This window comes from Ischnura elegans, chromosome 2 (assembly GCF_921293095.1).
Source record: "Ischnura elegans chromosome 2, ioIscEleg1.1, whole genome shotgun sequence".
Taxonomy (NCBI): Eukaryota; Metazoa; Arthropoda; class Insecta; order Odonata; family Coenagrionidae; genus Ischnura; species Ischnura elegans.
In genome coordinates, this window is record NC_060247.1 from 41,186,839 (window position 1) to 41,208,072 (window position 21,234).

A 21,234-nucleotide genomic window follows, 5' to 3' on the forward strand; every position below is an offset into this window, starting at 1 on the left:
TTTAAATTAGCATTTTCCAACGCAACATCCTTAAGATGAGACATTTGGCTATGTGCCTGATCAAATCATTATGTGTTTCAAAAATGAGCCCTCTAACATTAATTATCAGGTACATTGACTGAATGCGTAGAATTAAAGTCAGTAAACAATATGAATTAATCCATACTCCTTAACTGTTGAAAAATAGGTCATTGAATGAAATTTCACAGTAAAAGAAGCACAGTTCAGAATGTATTTTTTAAATATGAGCCTAGAACTAATTCTGAGGATATTTTAGAAGGTGTACCAAAGTAGGGTAGGGAAAGAGCAAAATCACAAAAAATATTCATAATCCAATCTTTTAATGAGGAATTAATAATGAATTCTTAAATAACACCATAAAATTAAAAACTTTGAGCAATACTTACTACATACATATACTTTACACTGTACCCCTTCGACAAAGATTACCTATCTTGGCATACCTCTTTGCCCCTGAAAATGTGATTCATCTAGTAATACATGCTTTGATTTTTCAAGTTCCAAATATTCCTATTCCGTAGATCATCATGAATCATATTCTCCACTAATTGTATATGAGGGAGTGAGAAGCCAAGAGATAAAAGTGATTTTTTTCCTAAACTGAAATTACATAAAGAAGACAAACGAGATGAACTAAATGCTTAGTGTAGTATATTTGATTTTCCACTCAGTGTCATCACAGAAACGAGACTCAGTCGTACCCCTTGGCTACCAAGTTTTTATATATTTATTTTATCAATTTCAGTACCTAACTCCATTTAGAAAGCAAATCACTTGAATCCCTTGGCTTCTCACCCTTTCACATATCCTTCACTTAACCTCCTTTCTTCAAACACCATTCACTTCACTTCCCAGAATCAAATTCCCCTATTTCTTTCAACATAGTCAAACAAAGGAAGCACATTTCTAACATGTATCCATTACCTGCAATTCCATTCTTCATTTTTTATGATCAAATATTTTTTAACTGGGTCTAAAATAATTAAATACATAGTATACACATATTGCAGGCTAAAAATAAAACATACTTCCAATCACTCAAATCATACACATACGAACATATATCAATGATTCAGCACTGAGTAATGTGTTTAGCTTACTTCTGTACGATGCAATTTTTGCCCGCATAGACAAACATGCACTTATCAATGATGGCACATACATATATGATTGCTTTCTGGCATACCTCATCAATTCAATCAATTTGTCTACAACAGTTTTGCCAGCATTGTGGCTCCTTCATCAAGTTCTCCTGCTTTCAAATGTCTGCCAGCATATATCCATCTTCAGGGTCAATATTTCATTGTCAGCAATCCCCACCAACTTAATGATTAGCCTCTGAAAATATTGTTGTCCACTTTCAAGCTTTGAGCCTCTTCATTGTCCGATTTATTGGACCCTCCATGCCATGTACGTTCTAAAATGGCAGAAAATTGAGCTGTCGAGTCTTTACGACCCTATGGTTTTCTGCTATGAATGTTTATACATGCTCTAGGAAGTTTGTCTGATGCATGATTTACAACATTTCTACATCACTTTGTGAACACCTTCAGCAAAGTTTTCCAGTCGGCAAATATTTTTGCTCGCGGTTTATGTCCACCTATGCTCCTTGTCACAGCATCATATATTTGCTGAATGCCTCTCCATTTTTTCCACTGTGACTCCAGTGAATGACAAAATTACCTATGCTGTAGATTCTTGACGGCTCCTTTTCAGCTACCTTTTGAGTGACACTCCCTGTTCTTCATCTTATTCATAATTATTGGATTCCACATCAGAAACTTATTCCGGGGGAGGAAGATAATGATGATGATCATCATCACCGGTCAACAATCCTAAGATTGGTTTGACACACCTCTCACTCAATTCTCTAATCATCTAATGTCTACTTATTTCTTTTCTTTCACATCCTTCTTCACCTGTTCCATATAATTTGCACAAGGTCTTCCTTTTCCATTGCCATCATTATCCATCCACTTGTCCCTTGACGATTGTCTTCATCAGGCCATCAAGTCTCAATATACATAATGCCTATTAGGTTGTTCCGTCTTCTTATTAAGGTTTTCATGAGGCTTGTCTTCTCTCCTACCCTTCTTAGGACTTCCTCATTCCTAACTCGGTCGATCCATTTGATCCTCATCATTCTTCTGTAGCAACACTTTTCGAAGGCCTCAATCCTTGCTTTCTCCGGTGTTGTCATTGTCCATGCCTCACTTCCATATACAAGCATACTCCATATGTAGGTTCTTAAAAATTGTATCTTTACTCCCATGTTTAAGTTTCCCGCTGTAAGCATGATGCTCACCTTATTTAGCAGACATTGGTGAAAGCTCTCATACAAGTAACAGTTTGTGTGGGTCACATGGCACACACAAGAGTGCCAAGATTCCAACTTGTTTGTTGCAAACCAATACATACATACATATATACACAAATGGCAGACAATGGTCCATTTCAACTTCCAGATGACAAAGGTATTTTCCACATTTTCCCAGACCATGAGATTAACAAGAAAGCTCCTCAAGCGGTCATCCTTTGTAAACCATATGTTATGCATTATGTTAGTGAATTCCAATAATTTCTTCACTAGGGTGGCAATTTTCCTGAAGACCAAAATTAGCCCTAGGGCTAGTTTGTGTGTAAGGGAGACGGTATCATTCATGATTGGCCGTATAAGGTATGAATTTTAAGAAGACTGTATATTCTTGGTGGCTTGAGGCAAGTTTCAATGTCTCCCCTCTTCCAGAAATAAAGACATCAACCACTACTCATCCGGTCCATTATGGACTAAACAGACTGAAACTACAACACTATGCTTCACGGGGATTCATCAAATATACATTTTCTTAATGTAATTAGGTGTAAACCCTAAAGGCATACTCCCGATTATCCGGGCTAATGATGGGGAGAGGCAGCACGAATAATCAGAAAACATGATTAATCTCCAATAGTCCAAACTTTCACTTAAAAATCATGTAATTTTCATAATTCATTTAAATCAAACACTTTAATATTATTTTCGCACATTGTCTGTTATTTTACAATGCTCTCCTGAATCATTCACAGCTATCTTTAATTACCACGATCTTTATAGTGGCAATAACATGATTGTACTTGTATTCCTTCTGCTCCATGAAACGCCTGGTTTCCAAAAACCACGCACCCGTGTCTGCGAGATCACGGATTCAGAAAATTGGTTTGCACGAATGCTTAAAAACTGCAGCGCGACTTCGAAACTACAACATCAGGCACCACATTGCGTAGTTGCATCTTGTGCAAGTTGCCCAGTATACAACTGCTGTGGGACACAGTTCCATGATCACTGAACGCGATCGCACAACGTGATGTTTAGATAACATGAACAAGGAGCTTCCGTGAAGCTAATAGGAACGGCATCACCTCATCGCGCAGCAGCAGTTATAGGAAAGCAGGACTTTTGGCAACTTGTCTACACAGGCAAGCGTCTCGCTAAGAATCATACTATCTCTACTTCCCCTTCCCCCGCTGCCTACACTTCTGCTATTCCTTTCCTCTCCAGTTAGACCTTGACTAGTCACGGCGTAAATATGTCCTAGTGCGGCGGTTCCTTTGGGCCGTACACAAGTGAATGCGGAGGCGTCCGCAATAATAGCGCATTTGCGATAAGAAATATACAATTATAGATTGAGGACAACATTAATCTTAATTTGCAATTGGTTAACCATTGAAGAATGTTCTAAATTCAATCAAGAGTTTTTTCCACTGCTGATCGTCGTCTGCATGCTAGAGCGGATGTCCAAGTAAACTTGAAACATTCCTAGTGAAAAATTAAATACAATAATTGGCTTTTATGATGAGGATTATAATGGAAATAATAAGCCTGGTGTAGCCTTGCATTAAAATGCAAAAATCCGGGTGCTTTTGTGTCCGATTAATTGTTTTAAAAAGATAATGGAAAACGTTGAAGAAGTGTAAAACTCGAGCACCGATAAGCTGCAACATGGATAAACCGCAGCTGGATAATCAGGAGTCAAAGAGCTGCATGTACTCAATAATGAAGGCATATAGATTTTTTTCATTAGCAAACAAAATATAATCAGAACCAACACAGCGGTAAAAATACCTTCAAAAGTTCAACTCCCAAATCTAAATCCGAGTCAACGGTTCCAGGGCCAGTAGCGTAGACATCTTCAGCAAACTTTTTAGCCTTTTCCAGAAAATCTTCAACTTCTTTCTCAGCCACTTGCACAAAACTTTTTTTTGTAACTTCCAAGGACTGATAGCGATAAGCAGCTGCCAGGTGCAACTGGTTCCATTCTTTCTTGAGTTCCTCATAATCATCACTACTTTCTTTGGTAATCTAATTATAAAAATAAACATCGAAGATATCTTACAATTTTTATAAGAAGAATTTAATAATTAAGATATCAAGACTCAAAATTTCTTTTTCGATAATTCAAAGCTTTCAAAAATAGCAGAAAAGTTTCTCGGGTTTTCCACCGATGTCATCCATGTCTCCCGACGTTTCGATCCACGACTTGCTGATCATCCTCAGGGGATTTTCCGAAGATCTTTCGGAAACGTCGGAAGACATGGACGACATCAACCGGTGGAAAACCCGAGAAACTTTTATGCAACGCCGGGAAAACCTAAGATCATACATCTTTCAAAAATATTTTGCTGATAATAATTATCAGAGGATAAAATCATTCATACCTCAATTCCATGATGCCGAATTATTTCATAACAGCAATAAATGTCATGGAAAGTCAAATCAGCTGTTATTGCCATATTTTTCACTCTAGTGATTGTTTGAAGGACAAATGTCAAGTCATCTCGATTGATTACTTGTCTCCAGAGATCTTCCCCCATACTCTGCAAAAAAAATTATTAACAGTAAAATGAAGGAGGACCAGAAGAATGGATGACATAAATATTATTAGATCAATAGCTTAGTGAATGCAGCCACATTCCATATGCAGCAATAAGGACTGGTGAGATAATTAGCTTATTTGGAAAGGTCCCCTAGTAAATACACTTTCAATAACAAAGACAAGGTCCTGTACATGACCAGAAATTGGGAGATCCAGGCTCAAAACCTTCATGATTATCTTTCATTGAATTTTTCCCGTTGGTGTTTATATCTTTCCACTCACATACATGACTGCATACAATGTTTCTTGCTTGTGCATTGTTTAGAAATGTCTATGTTACCCTACATTAGAAGTAAATGAGATATTTATTCTAGTTTTAGGTAAAATACTCTACATTTAGCTAAAATTCCCTGTCTAATATCAAACATTGCTGTCAAGTAAGTTGTAGCTTTATTCTTTGGCTACTAAGATACATGCATTTTTGGGGGTAAAATTTCTTTTGTACAGCAGTTAACCGTTAACCAATGTATGCAGACCTAGAAACATGCCTTTCAACCATCTCAATTAAAATGGTCCCAAAATAAATTTTAAAGTCCCAAAAATACCAAGTGGTACATAACCCATTGTTTAAATAGGAGAAACATGAGTGACTTTGGTGCTAAAAAGTAATTTCCAAAGAAATAATTATCGCAGTTAAAGACTGATAAAATAAGAAATGTCATTCTTTCATCCTTCTGACAACATAAATTACAACTGAAATCTCAATTGTAAAATTTGAAAGAGCAAAAGAAGAAATCACCACATTGATCCATGGCCCTACACTGGTTATCCCATGTAAAAAGAACAGAATATCTGATAGTAATCAGGAAATCACTGACCACCTAGGTACTGATAATGCAATGTTTACATATGAGACATAAATAGGGATATTATAATAACAACAAAATTTAGATTGAACCCTCTTTCCCCCCTAGTAGTTCTTAATTGGTAACAAGAGTTGATAATCAGCGCAAAAAGAGAAAACATATTTTGGAACCTACAGAATTTATTTTAATACTTCAAAAAGACTTTTACCCATAGCATATTCAAATAAAATGAGCAAAAGAGACATAGTATAGTAATGCACATAACCACATTTCTAAATTTTCCTGTCCACAAATGCATACCTGCAATTCACATCTGAACTGAGCTGCTTTCTCCTTATTGGCATTTATCAACCGAGCAGCCAAGCACAGTTTCCACTGCGTACAGTGAAGCTCAATTGCTTTCATAACAGGAACAAAATTAAGCCTTCAAAAGATACATACAAGAACAAGATAAACAGTCATAGGAAACCAAATTTGGCAAGCAGATGTGGTACTGATATTTTTTTTAACACTTACCTGACACATCCAACATCTTCATATGATTGAAACTGATTCACTTGATTTGATAAATCTGAAAAATATTTAAATTTTATTTCATATTCCATTACTATAGGTTTCTTCTTGGCAAATTGGTCACAGATGTAGTTCTTATCAAATGACCACAGCTTTTCATATTTCACCCATCTATGAATAAATTAAAAAAGTAAGTTTATACCCAAATGACCATCAAAAGCCTCAAAACAATTATGGAAATTAAAATTTCACTATGAAAGTATAAAAAAACAATACATTATTTTGATTAATGAACTAAATTTACTCTCCTTAACATGATAAATCATAGACCAAGAAATTATCAGGCCAACAGTTTTAGAATTGCAAATTCTCATGAAAGTTGAAATTCTTTTTTGAGCAGTCTCTTTTGGGATTTTTTGCAGCGTACTTTTCAATTCCATCTCACTAATTTCCATCTCAGAATTTGAATTCATTTCATGTACAAGAACATAACTTAAGATTGAAATTATTATGCTGGTGAACAATTTCATAAAACCATGTTGATAGTATTGCTGCAAGTGACTTGGCTCTTCTCCATTTTTTTTAACAAGAATTATCTATCAGAATATAAATGATACTACTGGGAGCAGAAATAACATTCACAAAGAGAATTTTTTTCCAAATCACAGTTCTGTTCAGTTTCACCCAGTGTCCTTAAGGGCTTCTATAGGGGCCTTACACAGCAACAGAGATGAATCTGGGACCCTGAGAATAACTGCCCACACAGCACATGCACTATACTCCAAGGAAAACTCAAAGATGTGGAAGTTCTCATTCCGAGGATTCCCATAATCCCAACTTATTTGCCCTCTGAGTTTAAACTAATTTAATTACAAAATCAAGTCGTACCGACGATTAACAAATCACAATTCCAATCTTTGAGTGATTGTGGACTGCATCTAGAAAACCCAAATGTATATATATTATACAGGGTGGGGCAGAATGGACTCCCTAGTTTCAGACAATCACTGTAAAGTGCGCAGGTGTGTTAGCGGGGTGGGAGTAGTGTCATTTGGTGGGGGAAGCGATGCCATTTTTTAGAAATCGCCATGAAGTGGTCTGGTGAGCATCGAGGCTTTGTCATATAAACGTTCTTTATAAACAATAATAGTGTATTGGCGACACAGAGGGCTTTACGTAGGCAGTTTGGTTTGGCTCGTCACAACAAAGTTCCTGATGCAAAAACCATTAGGAAATGGATCTCTAGTGTGCGGGCAACAGGATCTGCACTTCCTAGAAAACCAGCAGGGTGACTTAAAAGTGTTAGAACAGCTGAAATCATCGTGGCAGTGAGAGCGTCCATTGAGCAGTCCCCATCGCGCTCTGCGCCGAAACATGCTGCTGCCCTTGGAATATCGTCCAGAACAGTAAGGTGAATTTTACACACTGTCCTTTACTTACACCCCTACAAGATGATGGTCGTTCAAGAGTTGAGTCCACAAGACTTAAACGAACGGATGCTTGCAATGCAATTTTAACCTCTGTGCAACCCGACGCTATTCTGTGGTCTAGCGATGAAGCGCATTTTCACCTCTCCGGCACAGTTAATAAGGAAAATGTTCGGTACTGGGTGACTGAAAATCCTCATGAACTTCACCAAAGACCTCTTCGTAGCCCCAAAGTGACAGTTTGGTGCGACGTGTCCTCCATAGGCATTATTGGGCCTCACTTTTTTGAATCTCGAGGTTTAACTGTAACTGTTATCTCTAAGCGTTATTGTGAAATGCTGGAGAACATTTTTCAACCTGAAATGGAAGAGTATGGTCAGCAATATGACACATATGCCTTTTGGTTTCAACAGGACAGTCCCACGGCTCATACCGCCCTTCGTTCACGCCAAGTCCTGCAAAGACAGTTTCCCGGCCGCCTGATCTCATTACGAAGCAAAGTTCCGTGGCCCCCTCTCTCCCCGTATTTGAGTCCATGCGATTTTTTTCTTTGGAGATATCTCAAAGCTGAGGTTTACAAAGTCCGACCAAGAACCTTGGAAGCTCTTAAGGAGGCAATAACAGATGTCATCGTTTGAATATCAGAAGATATTCAAACGATGCCATCTGATTGCTGAGAAGGGTTTTCGAAAACTTTTTTGAACGACTCAATATGTGCATCGCTTGCCAAGGTCGTCGCTTGGATGAACAAATTTTCAAATTCAAATAAAAATAAAATGGCATTGAATGTAGTTTTGGGAAATATAAACGTTTTAAAACTATCCTTGTTAGTTTTTTCACAATTCGCCCGTCAAATCAGGGAGTCCATTCTGCCCCACCCTGTATATAGATTGAATAAAGAATATGCCTAACCGTATGACTAGCCATTGCAATTCTTATTTCGGTAGTTTTACTGATTTTTTCCTTGCAACAATTCATATATGATAAAAATCGGTACAGCCGCTGATTTTTAAATGATGTAACGAATCTGTTAATTGATTGTTATACGGTACAAAGTTCCCCGGTCAGCCAGTATCTGATGAAGTATTATGCTTCGCCTTCTTCTTTTTCTTACCAGCTTTTCATCAACTTGCGTTCACACATGCATAAACAACCGCCAACCATGGTCGTATCATATAACTACACAAGAATAGAGACCATTCTGATTCCGTAGGTCCCTATTCTGTGGCAGCACCAAGTAGACGCTAGATTATATGCCCGCCGGCCGGCGCAGCAATGTCAACTCACTCGTCGCTCCGCGCATGTTTGGATGGCGTCCCAAGACTTCCATAAGGCGCAAGGTTCGACACGTCATAGCACCAGCAGCCCCCACCACTACCACTCTCCATATACCGTATAAGTGTGTGTAAGAGGCGCACCCCTATTTTGAGGAAGAAGGCTATAAAGAAAAAAAATTTGCTGCATTTTTTTATCCTATCGTGTGGTGTTGCAGACGTATGCCTGGAATTTCGACTGTTATCAAAATTTCCTCTTTCAATACTATTTGAAAGAGGAAATATTGATAACTGCGGCGGTAATAGCGGCATAAGAGGGAGTAGAAAGAGTTCCGATCTTCTCTTCGCATACGCCATCGCTCTACGTTGCTTGTCCTACTCACGAAAAATTTTGTTTAAAAGCTCTCGCAGGAATATTGCAATATAATTGCGGCCGTGGAAATTTTTAAGCCAAAACACGACAGGCACATAGCATGAACCTTCCCAAGAGATTGGACAACGATCGGGGCAATCTCAGCGCCGTAGGATAATAACCACGTCGTAGATTTAAGGCCCCTTGCAAACACACCGATTTTGGACGGCCGGTAAAATATCGGCCGTCCACATTCCAATAGTGAACAATGGGAGAGCATTGGAGCTTGCACACGTACCGAACACGCGCCGGCACCGGCTAAATGCCGGTTAGCTGCCGGCCATTGTCACTGTGGATCGCCGGCGCCGGCTCAAAAACATAGCAACTTATCGTTTGACCGGTAAAAATCCGGCGTGTGTGCAAGCATCGCTTCGCCGGTAAAATATCGGCCGATGTTTTACCGGCCGTCCAAAATCGGTGTGTGTGCAAGGAGCCTAACGGAACTACACTCGGCCCTCCATCAGCCAATGCCTCGGCCGTTTTATCCTTTCCGAGACTCCACAGGAAAATAGGAAATTATCAAGTTACAGGGGACCAATGTAAATGTGTTTCATCCCTACCCCATCTCACCAACTGACCTTTCTCGGTCTACCAGGTTCAATTCTCCGAGTTTCTGGAGGTCAAATGCTAGGTGAGTCATCTACTGAGCCCGAAGATATCTCGATATCTTTCAGCAATTGTATGACACGCACGAGGTTCTAAAAAGAATTAGACCTAACGCGACGTATATCTGACAGCATTTAAGTTTTTTGAGCTCTTACTGATCGACACAAAGATTTATAGCTAAAACAAGGCTACTAATATTCAACATAGTCCAAACAGCACAATTTCGGAAGAAACAAGCGTAGCATAAACGCATTCAAACAAGACGAGACCGACTGGAAACTTCAGGTAATGCAATCTGCGTAGATCACATTGCTGCGCCTTCGCCCCCTCGCTTTAAAGGCAACGACGTCACATGCACGATCGGACGTGTTCTTCCCTTGCTCCTTCGCTTATAGCCTCGTAGCTTGAAATACGGAGGGGAGGGAGCGCGCTCCTTCCCCTTGACCTCTCCTTCAGCGCTAGTCCAACAATGAACACACTCGTTCGAATTTTTTAAACCGCAGGTTTTGACACCAATATAATTTTCAGTTGCAAAAATCCTCATATTAGCGTCTGAAGATAATTTTTGAAAAATCAGGCGCTCAGCGTAATGGAAATTGCTCGGCAAGACAGATGTTGACTATTAACCAGGTATGTCCTTGAAAACTACGCGTTTCTATACGTTTGATATGCAGTATAAATGCCGCGGGATGCCCACTCGTGGCAGTAAATTTAGCGCGCGCTCCGGAGCGAATCACCCCGCGCGATCTTTTCCATGTTCACCTCTGGGGTACCGACGTGACGGCGCGATGCTTACAAGAAATTCAAACAGGAGCATTTTAAAAATACGTCACTAAGGGAGAAACTCCCCTGCCTGCCGCTTGATTTTGACCCAGGGTCTCAGATGACTGACTCACGCTGAAAACCAAGGCCACTCAGTTCCCCTTGGACTTGCGACCAGTAGGGGAGGGGGGGAAGATAAGAAGTTTGTGTAAGAGGCGCACCCCCATTTTCAGCTGCAATGTCTGGGAAAAAAATTGCGCCTCTTACACGCGCTTATACGGTAACTGCATCGAGATGGATTGGGACGTTCTGGCCAGCGCCCCACGGCTACAAATACGAACTTCTCGCGCTATTTTTTTCGTGTTTTTCCTTCACTTTTGATGTATGCGATTAAAAAAGAACACTTTGATTAATTAGATGTATAATTCTAAATTAATGGATATTTATTTTTTTTCCTTTTTCAATCTTTGGGAGGGGCGGCGTCCGAGAGTCCTTATGGGCAAGCCGCCACTGGCAGCAATATTATAATGTGGATATGTTAAAACCTGCTGCCTAGTCATGTGGAACAATTGGTTTTTCTGCATGAGAATTTTATCGGATCAAATATTACACAATACATTTATGTATACAATCTTATTTACAATAGTAAAAATATCTTTTTTGAGGGTTCTTCTGAGCAGTTTGGATGCATACATTGACAACATATTACTAGAGGTTAATTCATTTCAATTGTACTTATGGAACTGCGTAAGACACATTAATTTTCATTCATCTCCTAATTGTGACTCAATTACCATCAACGTTTCTCGTTATCTTTCCCTTTTTACATCAAGCTTAGCATTCAAAAGAGAAAATTTGCAAGGGAATTGAATTGATTGTTTGAGGCTAACTTGGTGAAAGCGATTCATAATTAAATTAAAAAAGAAGAACTTTGTGCTTTCACATTAATATTTATTCACGACCATGGTTTCAACGTTAGACCTGATGATGACGTCTAACGTTGAAACCATGGTCGTGAATAAATATTAATGTGAAAGCACAAAGTTCTTCTTTTTTAATTTAAGGGAATAGAAAAAAATGAGAATATGTTGGAGCATGCATTGCTGTATTGCCTAGTTCATGAATTACCACACTCGATTGGACTCAAGTAGTTTTCAACTCGACTCAGTACTCAACTTAAGGTCAAAAAGTACTACATACTTGCACATCCCTACCTAATAAAGATGTATCCTTGTGCATAGGGGTTGAAAGATAAAATTTAATGCTGTTTTCAAGAAGAAAAAGAATTTTTTACTGCACCCCCATACACGGGCACTGGATTTCAAATAAAAATTAATTTCTATGATAATAAAGAGAGAATAAAGCACCACGAAAGTATGATTTGGGGATTCAGCATTGCAATTTCAAGCAAACCAATTGGATCAACTTGCAAGTGTTCATAGTGACTTACATCCATGGGAACTTACATTAATTTTTCCACTAATCAACTGTGATGTCCATTATAATATTAATAGTGAGCCTGTATACAGTGGAACCTTGATCTATCGTTTTTCGAGGGGATGGACGAAAAAAACGATGAATGCGGGAATGTTTGACTAGGTTGCTTATGTAGCAGGAAACACAGGATTTTTTAGCGAGTAATTGTGATATTTTGTAGATTCATAGGAATTTAGCTGATGAAAGGAATTTTATGGAAACACTTGGAATATTGTTGATTCAAATAATATCTCTTTCAAACATCCTTAAGAAACACACCACCTTGCAAAAAAATGTTTGTATGCCGTCTTGGCATTTACACTGCTATACACGATGGATTTCTATCTGATGTTAAATTCTTATCTATCAAATGCCATTTCAGCAGCACTTCCACCCGATACTTGGATTCATCCAGCTTCTAGTTTTCAAAAGGTAGCTCGCTCCACCCTAACTCCTACAGTCAAGTGCTTGCTGACACTCATTTGCGTTTTGCAATATTCACGTGCTTCTCCCCCTGATTATATTCTTCTTCTGCAATTATTTTCAGTCCATCTTTTAAAATTCTAACCAGCTTCCTCAGAAGGGCCAAGGTTCCAAGGCAAGTAAGAATAAAATAAAAATGAAATCTGTCTTTATTAAACCCAAACTGAAAACTCTCGATGGTTAGAAGTCAACACACACTGGAAAGCATGGAACCACTCGCACGAGGTGAAGTTCGGAACTGACGCTATCGCGTACACAGAACCAAATGCAGAGGGTGAATAATGACCACATGACTGAGCCTTGAAATTTTTTTATCCTAAAGAGAAGGTAACTTAATCATTTCAGCAGCACTTTCTGGGGGCTTATTCTCGCATAATTTGATATTTTATTTCGAAGCTAATGATTTATGGTCTTCATAACATGACCCCTGCAAGACCCATGATCTGGAGTGTCTGAAGCCTTCCAGTTGGTGTCGGAGAGTTTCAGGACCGAGGGCTGATGTGAGGGGGATAGCAGATTAATATCCTATGGCACTGAGCTTCTCCCTGTGGTAATTATTTCGCCTTGGGAAGATTCACCTATGTGCCCATCTTTATTATCCATAAATGACACACTGTAAATATGTACTTCCTTTCATTTTTGTTAAACAATGGATGCAGGAAAATAACATATCGGGACTGTAATCTTGCAAGGCAGGAAAGCGATACTTTGGGGAACGATAGATGAGGGAAAACATTACTTTGTCTGCATGGGACTTTATTTGGTACCAGGAATGGCAAACAATGAATGCAGGAAAACGATAATTGCTGGAACGATAGATCGAGGTTCCAATGTAGTGTAATTTGTAAGAGGCAACTTTTGTTCAAGAATTATTTTACGTTAAAAGACTTAATGCTTGAATTGTTCCATCACCATTATTCCATTTTGAGAAATGCTATTTCATATTTCACAATCCAAGACTGCAAATGATTACAAGCACACATCATTGTCCACTCCTATGAAACATCTGTTCATTAGAATGCAGGTTGAAAACAATTACCATTAGCTGAAATTAACAATGAGAGCCAACTTTGATGACAGTATATTTTACATCTAAGTTTTATCCACAGGAATTTCAATACTTTTTATAGCAAACTAACTCAGTGCGTGTAAACTTGAGGGTTATTTAGGACAGGTGAGAGTAGAGATCATCCCAGACTTAGTCACAAGCATGAGTTTCACTCATTCAGGGCTGGTTGGGGGGGTGGGGGCTTTTCTCTCCTTGGGCCACTTTGCATTGTGAGGATTTTCGTTGGGAGGCTCCACTTGATATTTGAACTGAGGAGCCTTTGGCCAGTAGCCAAATGCTCCCTCCACTCATAGCATCACCAGACTAATCCCTTATATAATTAAAATTGATAACTTCAGACTGTCTCAACAATAAAATTTGAGAATCAATACATACATCTTTGAGAAATCATACTAAAAGAATTATGTGCCATTTTATGCCTAAATTATAATAACTACAGAATATATATACATTACTACATTAAATTACATGTATGAAAACCTATGTAAGGTAGAGCACAGTGATTACTTTAAAATTAGCAAGTTCTGACAGACATAAAACCTCACAGCTACAGATATAAAACAAGAATTCACAAATAACTCCAAGTTTTTCATCAAGCAACTTCCAACCATCAGCAATGTATTCAAAAGGCTTATCTGAAAATCTATCAGAAAGAGATCATTTGCATTACCCAACGACCAGGAAATGCATGATGTTACCTTTCAAGCTGACTTTCCACTAAACAAGATAATTTGTGAGCAGAATCTTGTATCTGACTGAGAGCATCATTAACCAGCTGAATTCGAGCTATGTCATCATAAAATGATACAACATGTATCTTTCCATCCGGTAGATTTTGAGGAGAACACTTCAGACAAGTTCCTTTCATCCACCGAGGAAATATTTTTAGGCTAGAAAAAATATAAATAGGTACTCAAAAAACAAAGACACTACACTGCATCACAGGGATATGTTAGGAGAATAAGTACATGTTTAGTATAAAGATATGACACAAGGCGTTACTGTTGATTCGTGGATTCAACCATAAAAGGCATCACATGATGGAAGTTTTTCATATGTTTATTGAAATTAGCACTATTTCACAACATTCTAATAAGCTAAAATCCAGTTTCATCATAGCAGTCCAGCATAGTGCTGCACACTACAATTGAAGACAGCTACGTGGTGAAAATGGTTGTAAACAAATAAAAATGTTGTGGAAATATAAAAAATATCAGCATGGATAAAAAAATAAATACAGATTCCAGTTAACTGAGTATGTATTGGAACAAGTGCACCATGTCCCAATTTGGCTGCCCCATTTATCAGAAGCATTCCATAAATATGCATAAAAGAATGTTTAGATGTAAGGTGGAACATTACATGAGACAAAAATAATTAGGCATAAGATTTTATGTATTTATTTCCAGTACCAATTATTTAAGCTTATAATAGGAAATAATGCCTACATTTTTAACATTTTTGCTGTAGTTCTATCAATGCAAAAGTATCCATGTTTCTGTCAGACTTCAGCACATTGGGATAAATTAATTTTATAAAATCTTTACGTTATAGTATCAACAAATAGATCTGCAGTATCCCCAATGATGATAATGATTGATATGGAATGATTGTCTTTCAAAATATGCAGTAATATTGGGTCTAGATCATCTGCAGATTAATGTAATAATCAAGGGTACATGTAGCTAAATAAATTAACAATGATCACAAGATTAAATCTGAAGGTGGCATAACTCAAAATGCTTTCTAGCTGGTCTAATATCTACAAAGATAAGGATATGTAAGTTGAACATTCGCTTAACATGTTAAAAAAGGCAAAAGAGAATGCAGACCTAGATTGAGGGATCAATTGATTTCTGTAAGAGTACAAATGAAATTGAAAAACATTGCATGCCTGTATATAAACTTGTGCAGTCCACTAAAATGGCTTTCTGTTCCAATCAACCACCCAGCCAGCACAGGATATGGACTCTGTTGGATATTTGCGATATTTAGGGTTAACTATAATGCCCACATTCTTGAAACCAATGTATCTCTCACTAAGCAGCCATTGAATAAAGAAGAAAAAATCTCAGAAAGGCATTAATAACTTTTTTGTGCTGTAAAAATTATGATTTCTATTTGTGGGGAAAAATGAAGAGGGAAGTGACTATAAAGTGAAGATGATCATTTAAGTCTGTAATGAACTGAGAAAAATGACACCATGGTGACTTAAAGAAATCAGGTAAAAACACTGAGGCCATAGTTCAAAATCTACGCTGCAGCAACACGAAAACTTCAGCACACAAACATTAGAAAAATTTACTCAAAAAGAAGTGTATTCATACTGAAATATGAAGCATAATTTTTTATTTACCTTTACTTATTTAAGAATTCATTGATTTTCTCACAAATTTTGGCCGACTACACAGACAGTTATTTCGTGATTCCAATGATGATTGCAAGACAGTCCCACACCAGTAGTTATAATTCAGACTTGCTTTCTTAATATCATTCGTGTTATTAAATAATTCACAGATTGAGAGAATTTATAATTAATCACTATTCTGGCAAAGTATTGCTGCATAGCCTCTATTTCAAATTTTATACAAGAGCATCTTTTTTCTCTGCAAGCTAAAATTGGTATGTGAATAGTAAGAGTGGTCTTAGTGATTCTACAGCCTCATGTCACAAGAATTCATCTTAACAGATGTGGCTAATGCTCCTTATGGAATGGAATGGATTTAATTAATATCTGTGCAATTATGAGATTCCACATTCCTAAACTTTTTGGTCAAACTCCTCTCAAAGATACGCTATCACAAGAGCAATACCTAATCCATAGCACCCATGTTAATTCTTCATTGGAATTATGAGAATAGCCGTGAGCTGTGCTAGTTGGGTGGAGTACTCCTAATGAGATATGATTTCTGAGATTTTTCCCAAATATGTAAGTGTGCCCTTAATATCAAGTGGGCCCAATAACTGGAATCTACTATACTAGCTTAAATAGATAACCAATAATATGAAAGAGTTACAAATATGAGAAGGCAGCTTACTTTATCAAGAAGTTCTCCACCCTTGAGACAATAAGATTATAAACTTGCTGGGGTGATGGATCTATCCTTACTTTTGGAAGGCATACATTGACGTTCATTTTAAACAATATTTTCTTATTTTGTAACATGAAATTGAATGCTTCCAAATTTTTTAGAGTGAAATATGACAAAGCTTTGAACACTTGAAATTCCCACGATTTATAATGTTGAACTAAAATAGGACAACGTCCTGTAGACTGGCGTAGTACAATCAATTCAATCATTATAAGAGTGGAACTCAGTGTCTCATATATTTGCAACATCGTCTTCATTTTTTTGTCACATGAGAGAGCCAACTTTTTGAAGAATTCCTGTAAATATAAAAATGATGATGAAAATACTCTGAAGTACATTTTAACTTTAGAAATACTTAGGAGATAACTTCTGGTTCAAATATTCTTAATGGACTTTAACATGAATAAAGAACTCTCAATCTACACAATCCATTGAGGGATTTGACCACCTCCTCATAACTTTATATTATTTATAAAGATTATTTCAGTATACCATCAATAGATAGTCTCATTTAAGTGAATATGTACATGGAATTCAAGCAAAAGATAAAATTATACATATTACCATAATTATTTTGATTCATTGAGTTTAGGGCTTTCAAAACCAGCAATGCCTGAACGTAATACAAAATTAACTAGAGATGGGTTGAATAGCAGATTTCTTGAACTCAAATATCGAATTTGAATATTAAATCGTAGCTCGAATTCGAATATTAAATCGTAGCTCGAATTTTCAAATAACTCGAATTTCAAGTACCTCAAATTCTAGAATTGTGCCAAGTATATTAAACGTTATTCTTCTATTTCACTTGATGAATGTACAAATAAAAAAGAATACATCTTATGCATTTTAAAAATCAACTTTTTTATTTTGAATAAATTCCCCACATTTAATTGTTGTTGATTTAAATCAACTATTTTCGGTTGAACTTTTCCTAAGGTATCTGTTTTTGCTGGGTGACTTTGTTTAGACAGACTTGTCATTATTATTATTATAATAACCAAAGCCAGTTTATTTTTTTATCATCTCAACTTTATTTGAATTTTGAAAATCACTGATTACTATTTTTTACTATTATTTTGAATCATACATCAAGAATTGCGGCAAAAGTGAATAATTGTCTTTTTCCATAAATTCATACCAACTTTTAATGGAAAACAGCAAATCATTGAGGAAACCTTATATGGCTATGAGAAAACTTCTTAGTTTCTAGGAAATTAATAATGATATTCACAAGGGAGATTATTTAAGAACCTGTGACTGCACTTCCACTGGCAAGAAATGTAGCTCCTTCAAAAACATCCAGGACATCAATCAATTGCTTGATAGCATCGCACTGTGTTGGAGTTAGGTCTACATTAAACTCAGGTTAGAGGCAGCTAATGTTAGCGCTTGCTTCTGTTGCAGAAGATGCCTCAAAGTTTAACCGTTTTACTGCCACCGGGCCGATATATCGGCCCTCACTGGTAGAGCAAAAACTGCCAGGGGCCGATTTATCGACCCGAATTATTTCACTTCTTTTTTCGTGTTTGTGGCCTTTTCAACGGCTGTAATTTTTATAAACCTCCATAATTTATCTATGGTTACAAGATGTAAATATATCTTAAGGATTGAGAAAAAAATCTAGACGTATTAACACTTGAATGCCGGGAAATTTGTATCCCCTAGAATGCCGGGAGGGTGTCATTTTAACACCCATGTTTTTATATGCATGTTACGTTGCAGATTAGTTTTATTTCTGAGTCGATTGTGTCAACTTTTGTTTGATACTGATTTTGCACCCTAATATTTAAAAAAACTTAATGTTTTAATAGAGTACCACTGAAGTAAAAATTTTTTTACAAAAAAAATACTCTCCTGGAATGCGGCATCAATCGAAAAGATTGCGCTGAAACGTCGGAGGACGGATGAAAGTGCAATAATACCTATATATAATCATTGAATACCTTTTTATAAATATTTAGTTGTTCACTGTAATTGGTTAAATTTTATGTGCATAAAACAATTAAAGTGAATATGACAGGATTGTTTTTCTTTTTATTATTATTGTTAACTTTTTTCTTCAATTTTTCGTCATAGAATGTAGAAGTGTGCTTCAAAAGACGAAAATTAAAATAAAACCATTGCGGCCACAAAACTACGAAATTTTAAAAAATAAAATACAAAAACTTTGTATGAACCCAAAAAGAAATCGAATACTTTTCCATACAGACTTACAAAAAGATTCATCTAAATAGTAGATTCTCTACATTCTGGCACTTTTGGTCTGTTTTGGCCGTAGGTTTACTGACTTTTCACTAACCTTACAAAAAGCAACAGTTCTGTTTTCATTGCATTTTATCTATACTTGACAATCCCTAGTCAGTTCTGGATTTGTTTGCCAGATATTCGTTGACGCAATGTAAGGAAAAGCAAGCTATTCTAATAAATTTTGTAAAAAAAATTCGGGACATCTTTTGTGAAGTTATTTCCTTATATATATATTATCCACGAATTTATAGTGACCCAGTCAAAAGTATTCTGGAAAGAAAAAACAGGCAATCGCCTGGTTCTAGTTCTGACCAAATATTTCCGCCCCATATGATCAATAATATCTACTTCAAAGTTTATCTCATTACAACACCTTACAGTTTCGGGCGTTTTGTTACAGTTGTTACTAATGTCAATATGAGGGCGAAGAGATCATAGAACAAGAACACATTTTTTCTGTTTGCTCTGATGAACAGTTAGTGTTACGTCACCATTTTTATTCAATTTAGTTGATTACAACTCTTCCCGAGAAGCTTTTATTTCACCAGGTATTTCCTTTCTTCCCTTATTTACGGTTCCTGAAGGGCAAGTACCCCTTTTGTTTCGAGTAGAGCTAGCAAAAGTGATGTGAAACAAATTCCAGTGGTTACATTCCTACCCTTGCTCATGTAGGGTTGCATACGTTTCAATACAACATGATCTGAAACGTGATCGCCAGCTAGACGAGAGCCATCCTTGACGCCTCTGGTCAATCTGGAAGTTAATGGAATCAGTTTACCAAATACATACTGTCTTTATATACAGCAAACCAGTATTTATGCCCATACTTGTCAGGCTCTGGCACCATGAATTGCTTGAATGGACATCTAGCTTTGCTTAGAAACAACTGTTCGTCAATGGTTATGTTAGGCCCAGGTTATGATTCCTCAGCATGGCCATCTCCTTCTTTCTTAGGATCTTGAACAAGGAGTTGACTTCACCTTGAAGTCTACCCAGCGCCCCTTCCACGTCGGCACACCATGTCACGACCACGCACAATTTCTTTTCTATCCGATAACCTCTCACAATCAGAGTCGAATAAAATATTGAGAACTTCATCCTCAAGAGAAACCTTCCTCCTTTTTGAGCGAGGTGGCAAATTTTCACTATCCATAGTGAAAATAAATGAAGAGATTCACAAAATATCACTTGAGTAGGTACTTGATTAGGAACAAACGAACACCACCAAAACTCTGGAAAAACTGAGCAAAGATCAATAGAGCATGTGGAAAAGGTAGGATATTCAAAGGGAAACCCATTTGGTGCGAAATCCAGAACGAGATTATGATACTCAAGGAAAGATATGTCCTTGGTAATTATGCAGGGGCGACAGACCCACCACCGAAAGTATAAGAAAGAGAGCTTTCAAATAAGTTTTCCCGGCTAATGGACAATGACAATATAAATAAATTCCCCGGAAATGCATGGATTCGGATTCGTTGGAATTGTTTTCATCGTGAATAAGCCGCGTAGAGAAGGGAGCTCTCTCTTGAAGAAGGGATAATTCAGGTAGTGCTCCCCATGGTGACGGTGCCCTGTCTTGAAAGACGCCTTTGTGCTCTCTGCCATTAGGTTTGGCCGAGTTCAAGCAACCGCGGAAAGGATGGCAATAAAATCCCAGGAAAAAGAGAATGTTTGGAAACGTTGAGAGGGATGACCACAGCAAACGTAGGAGCTTCGTTAGCTGCAGTCTACCAGGTAAACCTAGCAGAAACCTTAATAGCAGTGAAAGGGTTAAAAAAGTCTCACCTCAGCCATTACAATATCCCCATCTTCATTGTCAGGCTTGAATACATTGAAACAATCTAATGATGCCAAGTAATTTTTCAGCTTATCTTCCAATTGTTTCACCATATTGTTTACCAAAGCCAACTTAGTTATAGCTTGGTCACAATCAATTTCGAATTCTTCAGTCCCCAGGGAGTACCATGAGAATTGTGTTAGTCCTCGTTTTAATACTGTTTCCACTTGATGAACATGGCCCTTCAAAAACTCCAACTTCTATAGAAATCAAAAGAATTATGTATGATAATTAAGAATACAGTTTTATCACTATACATTTGTAATCATATGACAACATATACAAGAAAA

The 21,234-nt window shown here is 37.2% G+C and overlaps 1 protein-coding gene across 1 annotated transcript in view; it reads right to left on the reverse strand.

The window, feature by feature from the left end:
* LOC124153638 (dynein axonemal heavy chain 10) overlaps nt 1-21,234 on the reverse strand; it is a 208,524-nt gene that overhangs the window by 119,651 nt on the left and 67,639 nt on the right. Inside the window, exons 17-23 of the mRNA XM_046526934.1 lie at nt 20,893-21,144; nt 16,801-17,150; nt 14,461-14,652; nt 6,257-6,424; nt 6,041-6,164; nt 4,717-4,875; nt 4,124-4,360 (exon numbers count right to left, since the gene is read on the reverse strand). Coding sequence (XP_046382890.1) covers nt 4,124-4,360; nt 4,717-4,875; nt 6,041-6,164; nt 6,257-6,424; nt 14,461-14,652; nt 16,801-17,150; nt 20,893-21,144 — 1,482 coding nt within the window. The remainder of the gene's footprint in view (nt 1-4,123; nt 4,361-4,716; nt 4,876-6,040; nt 6,165-6,256; nt 6,425-14,460; nt 14,653-16,800; nt 17,151-20,892; nt 21,145-21,234) is intronic.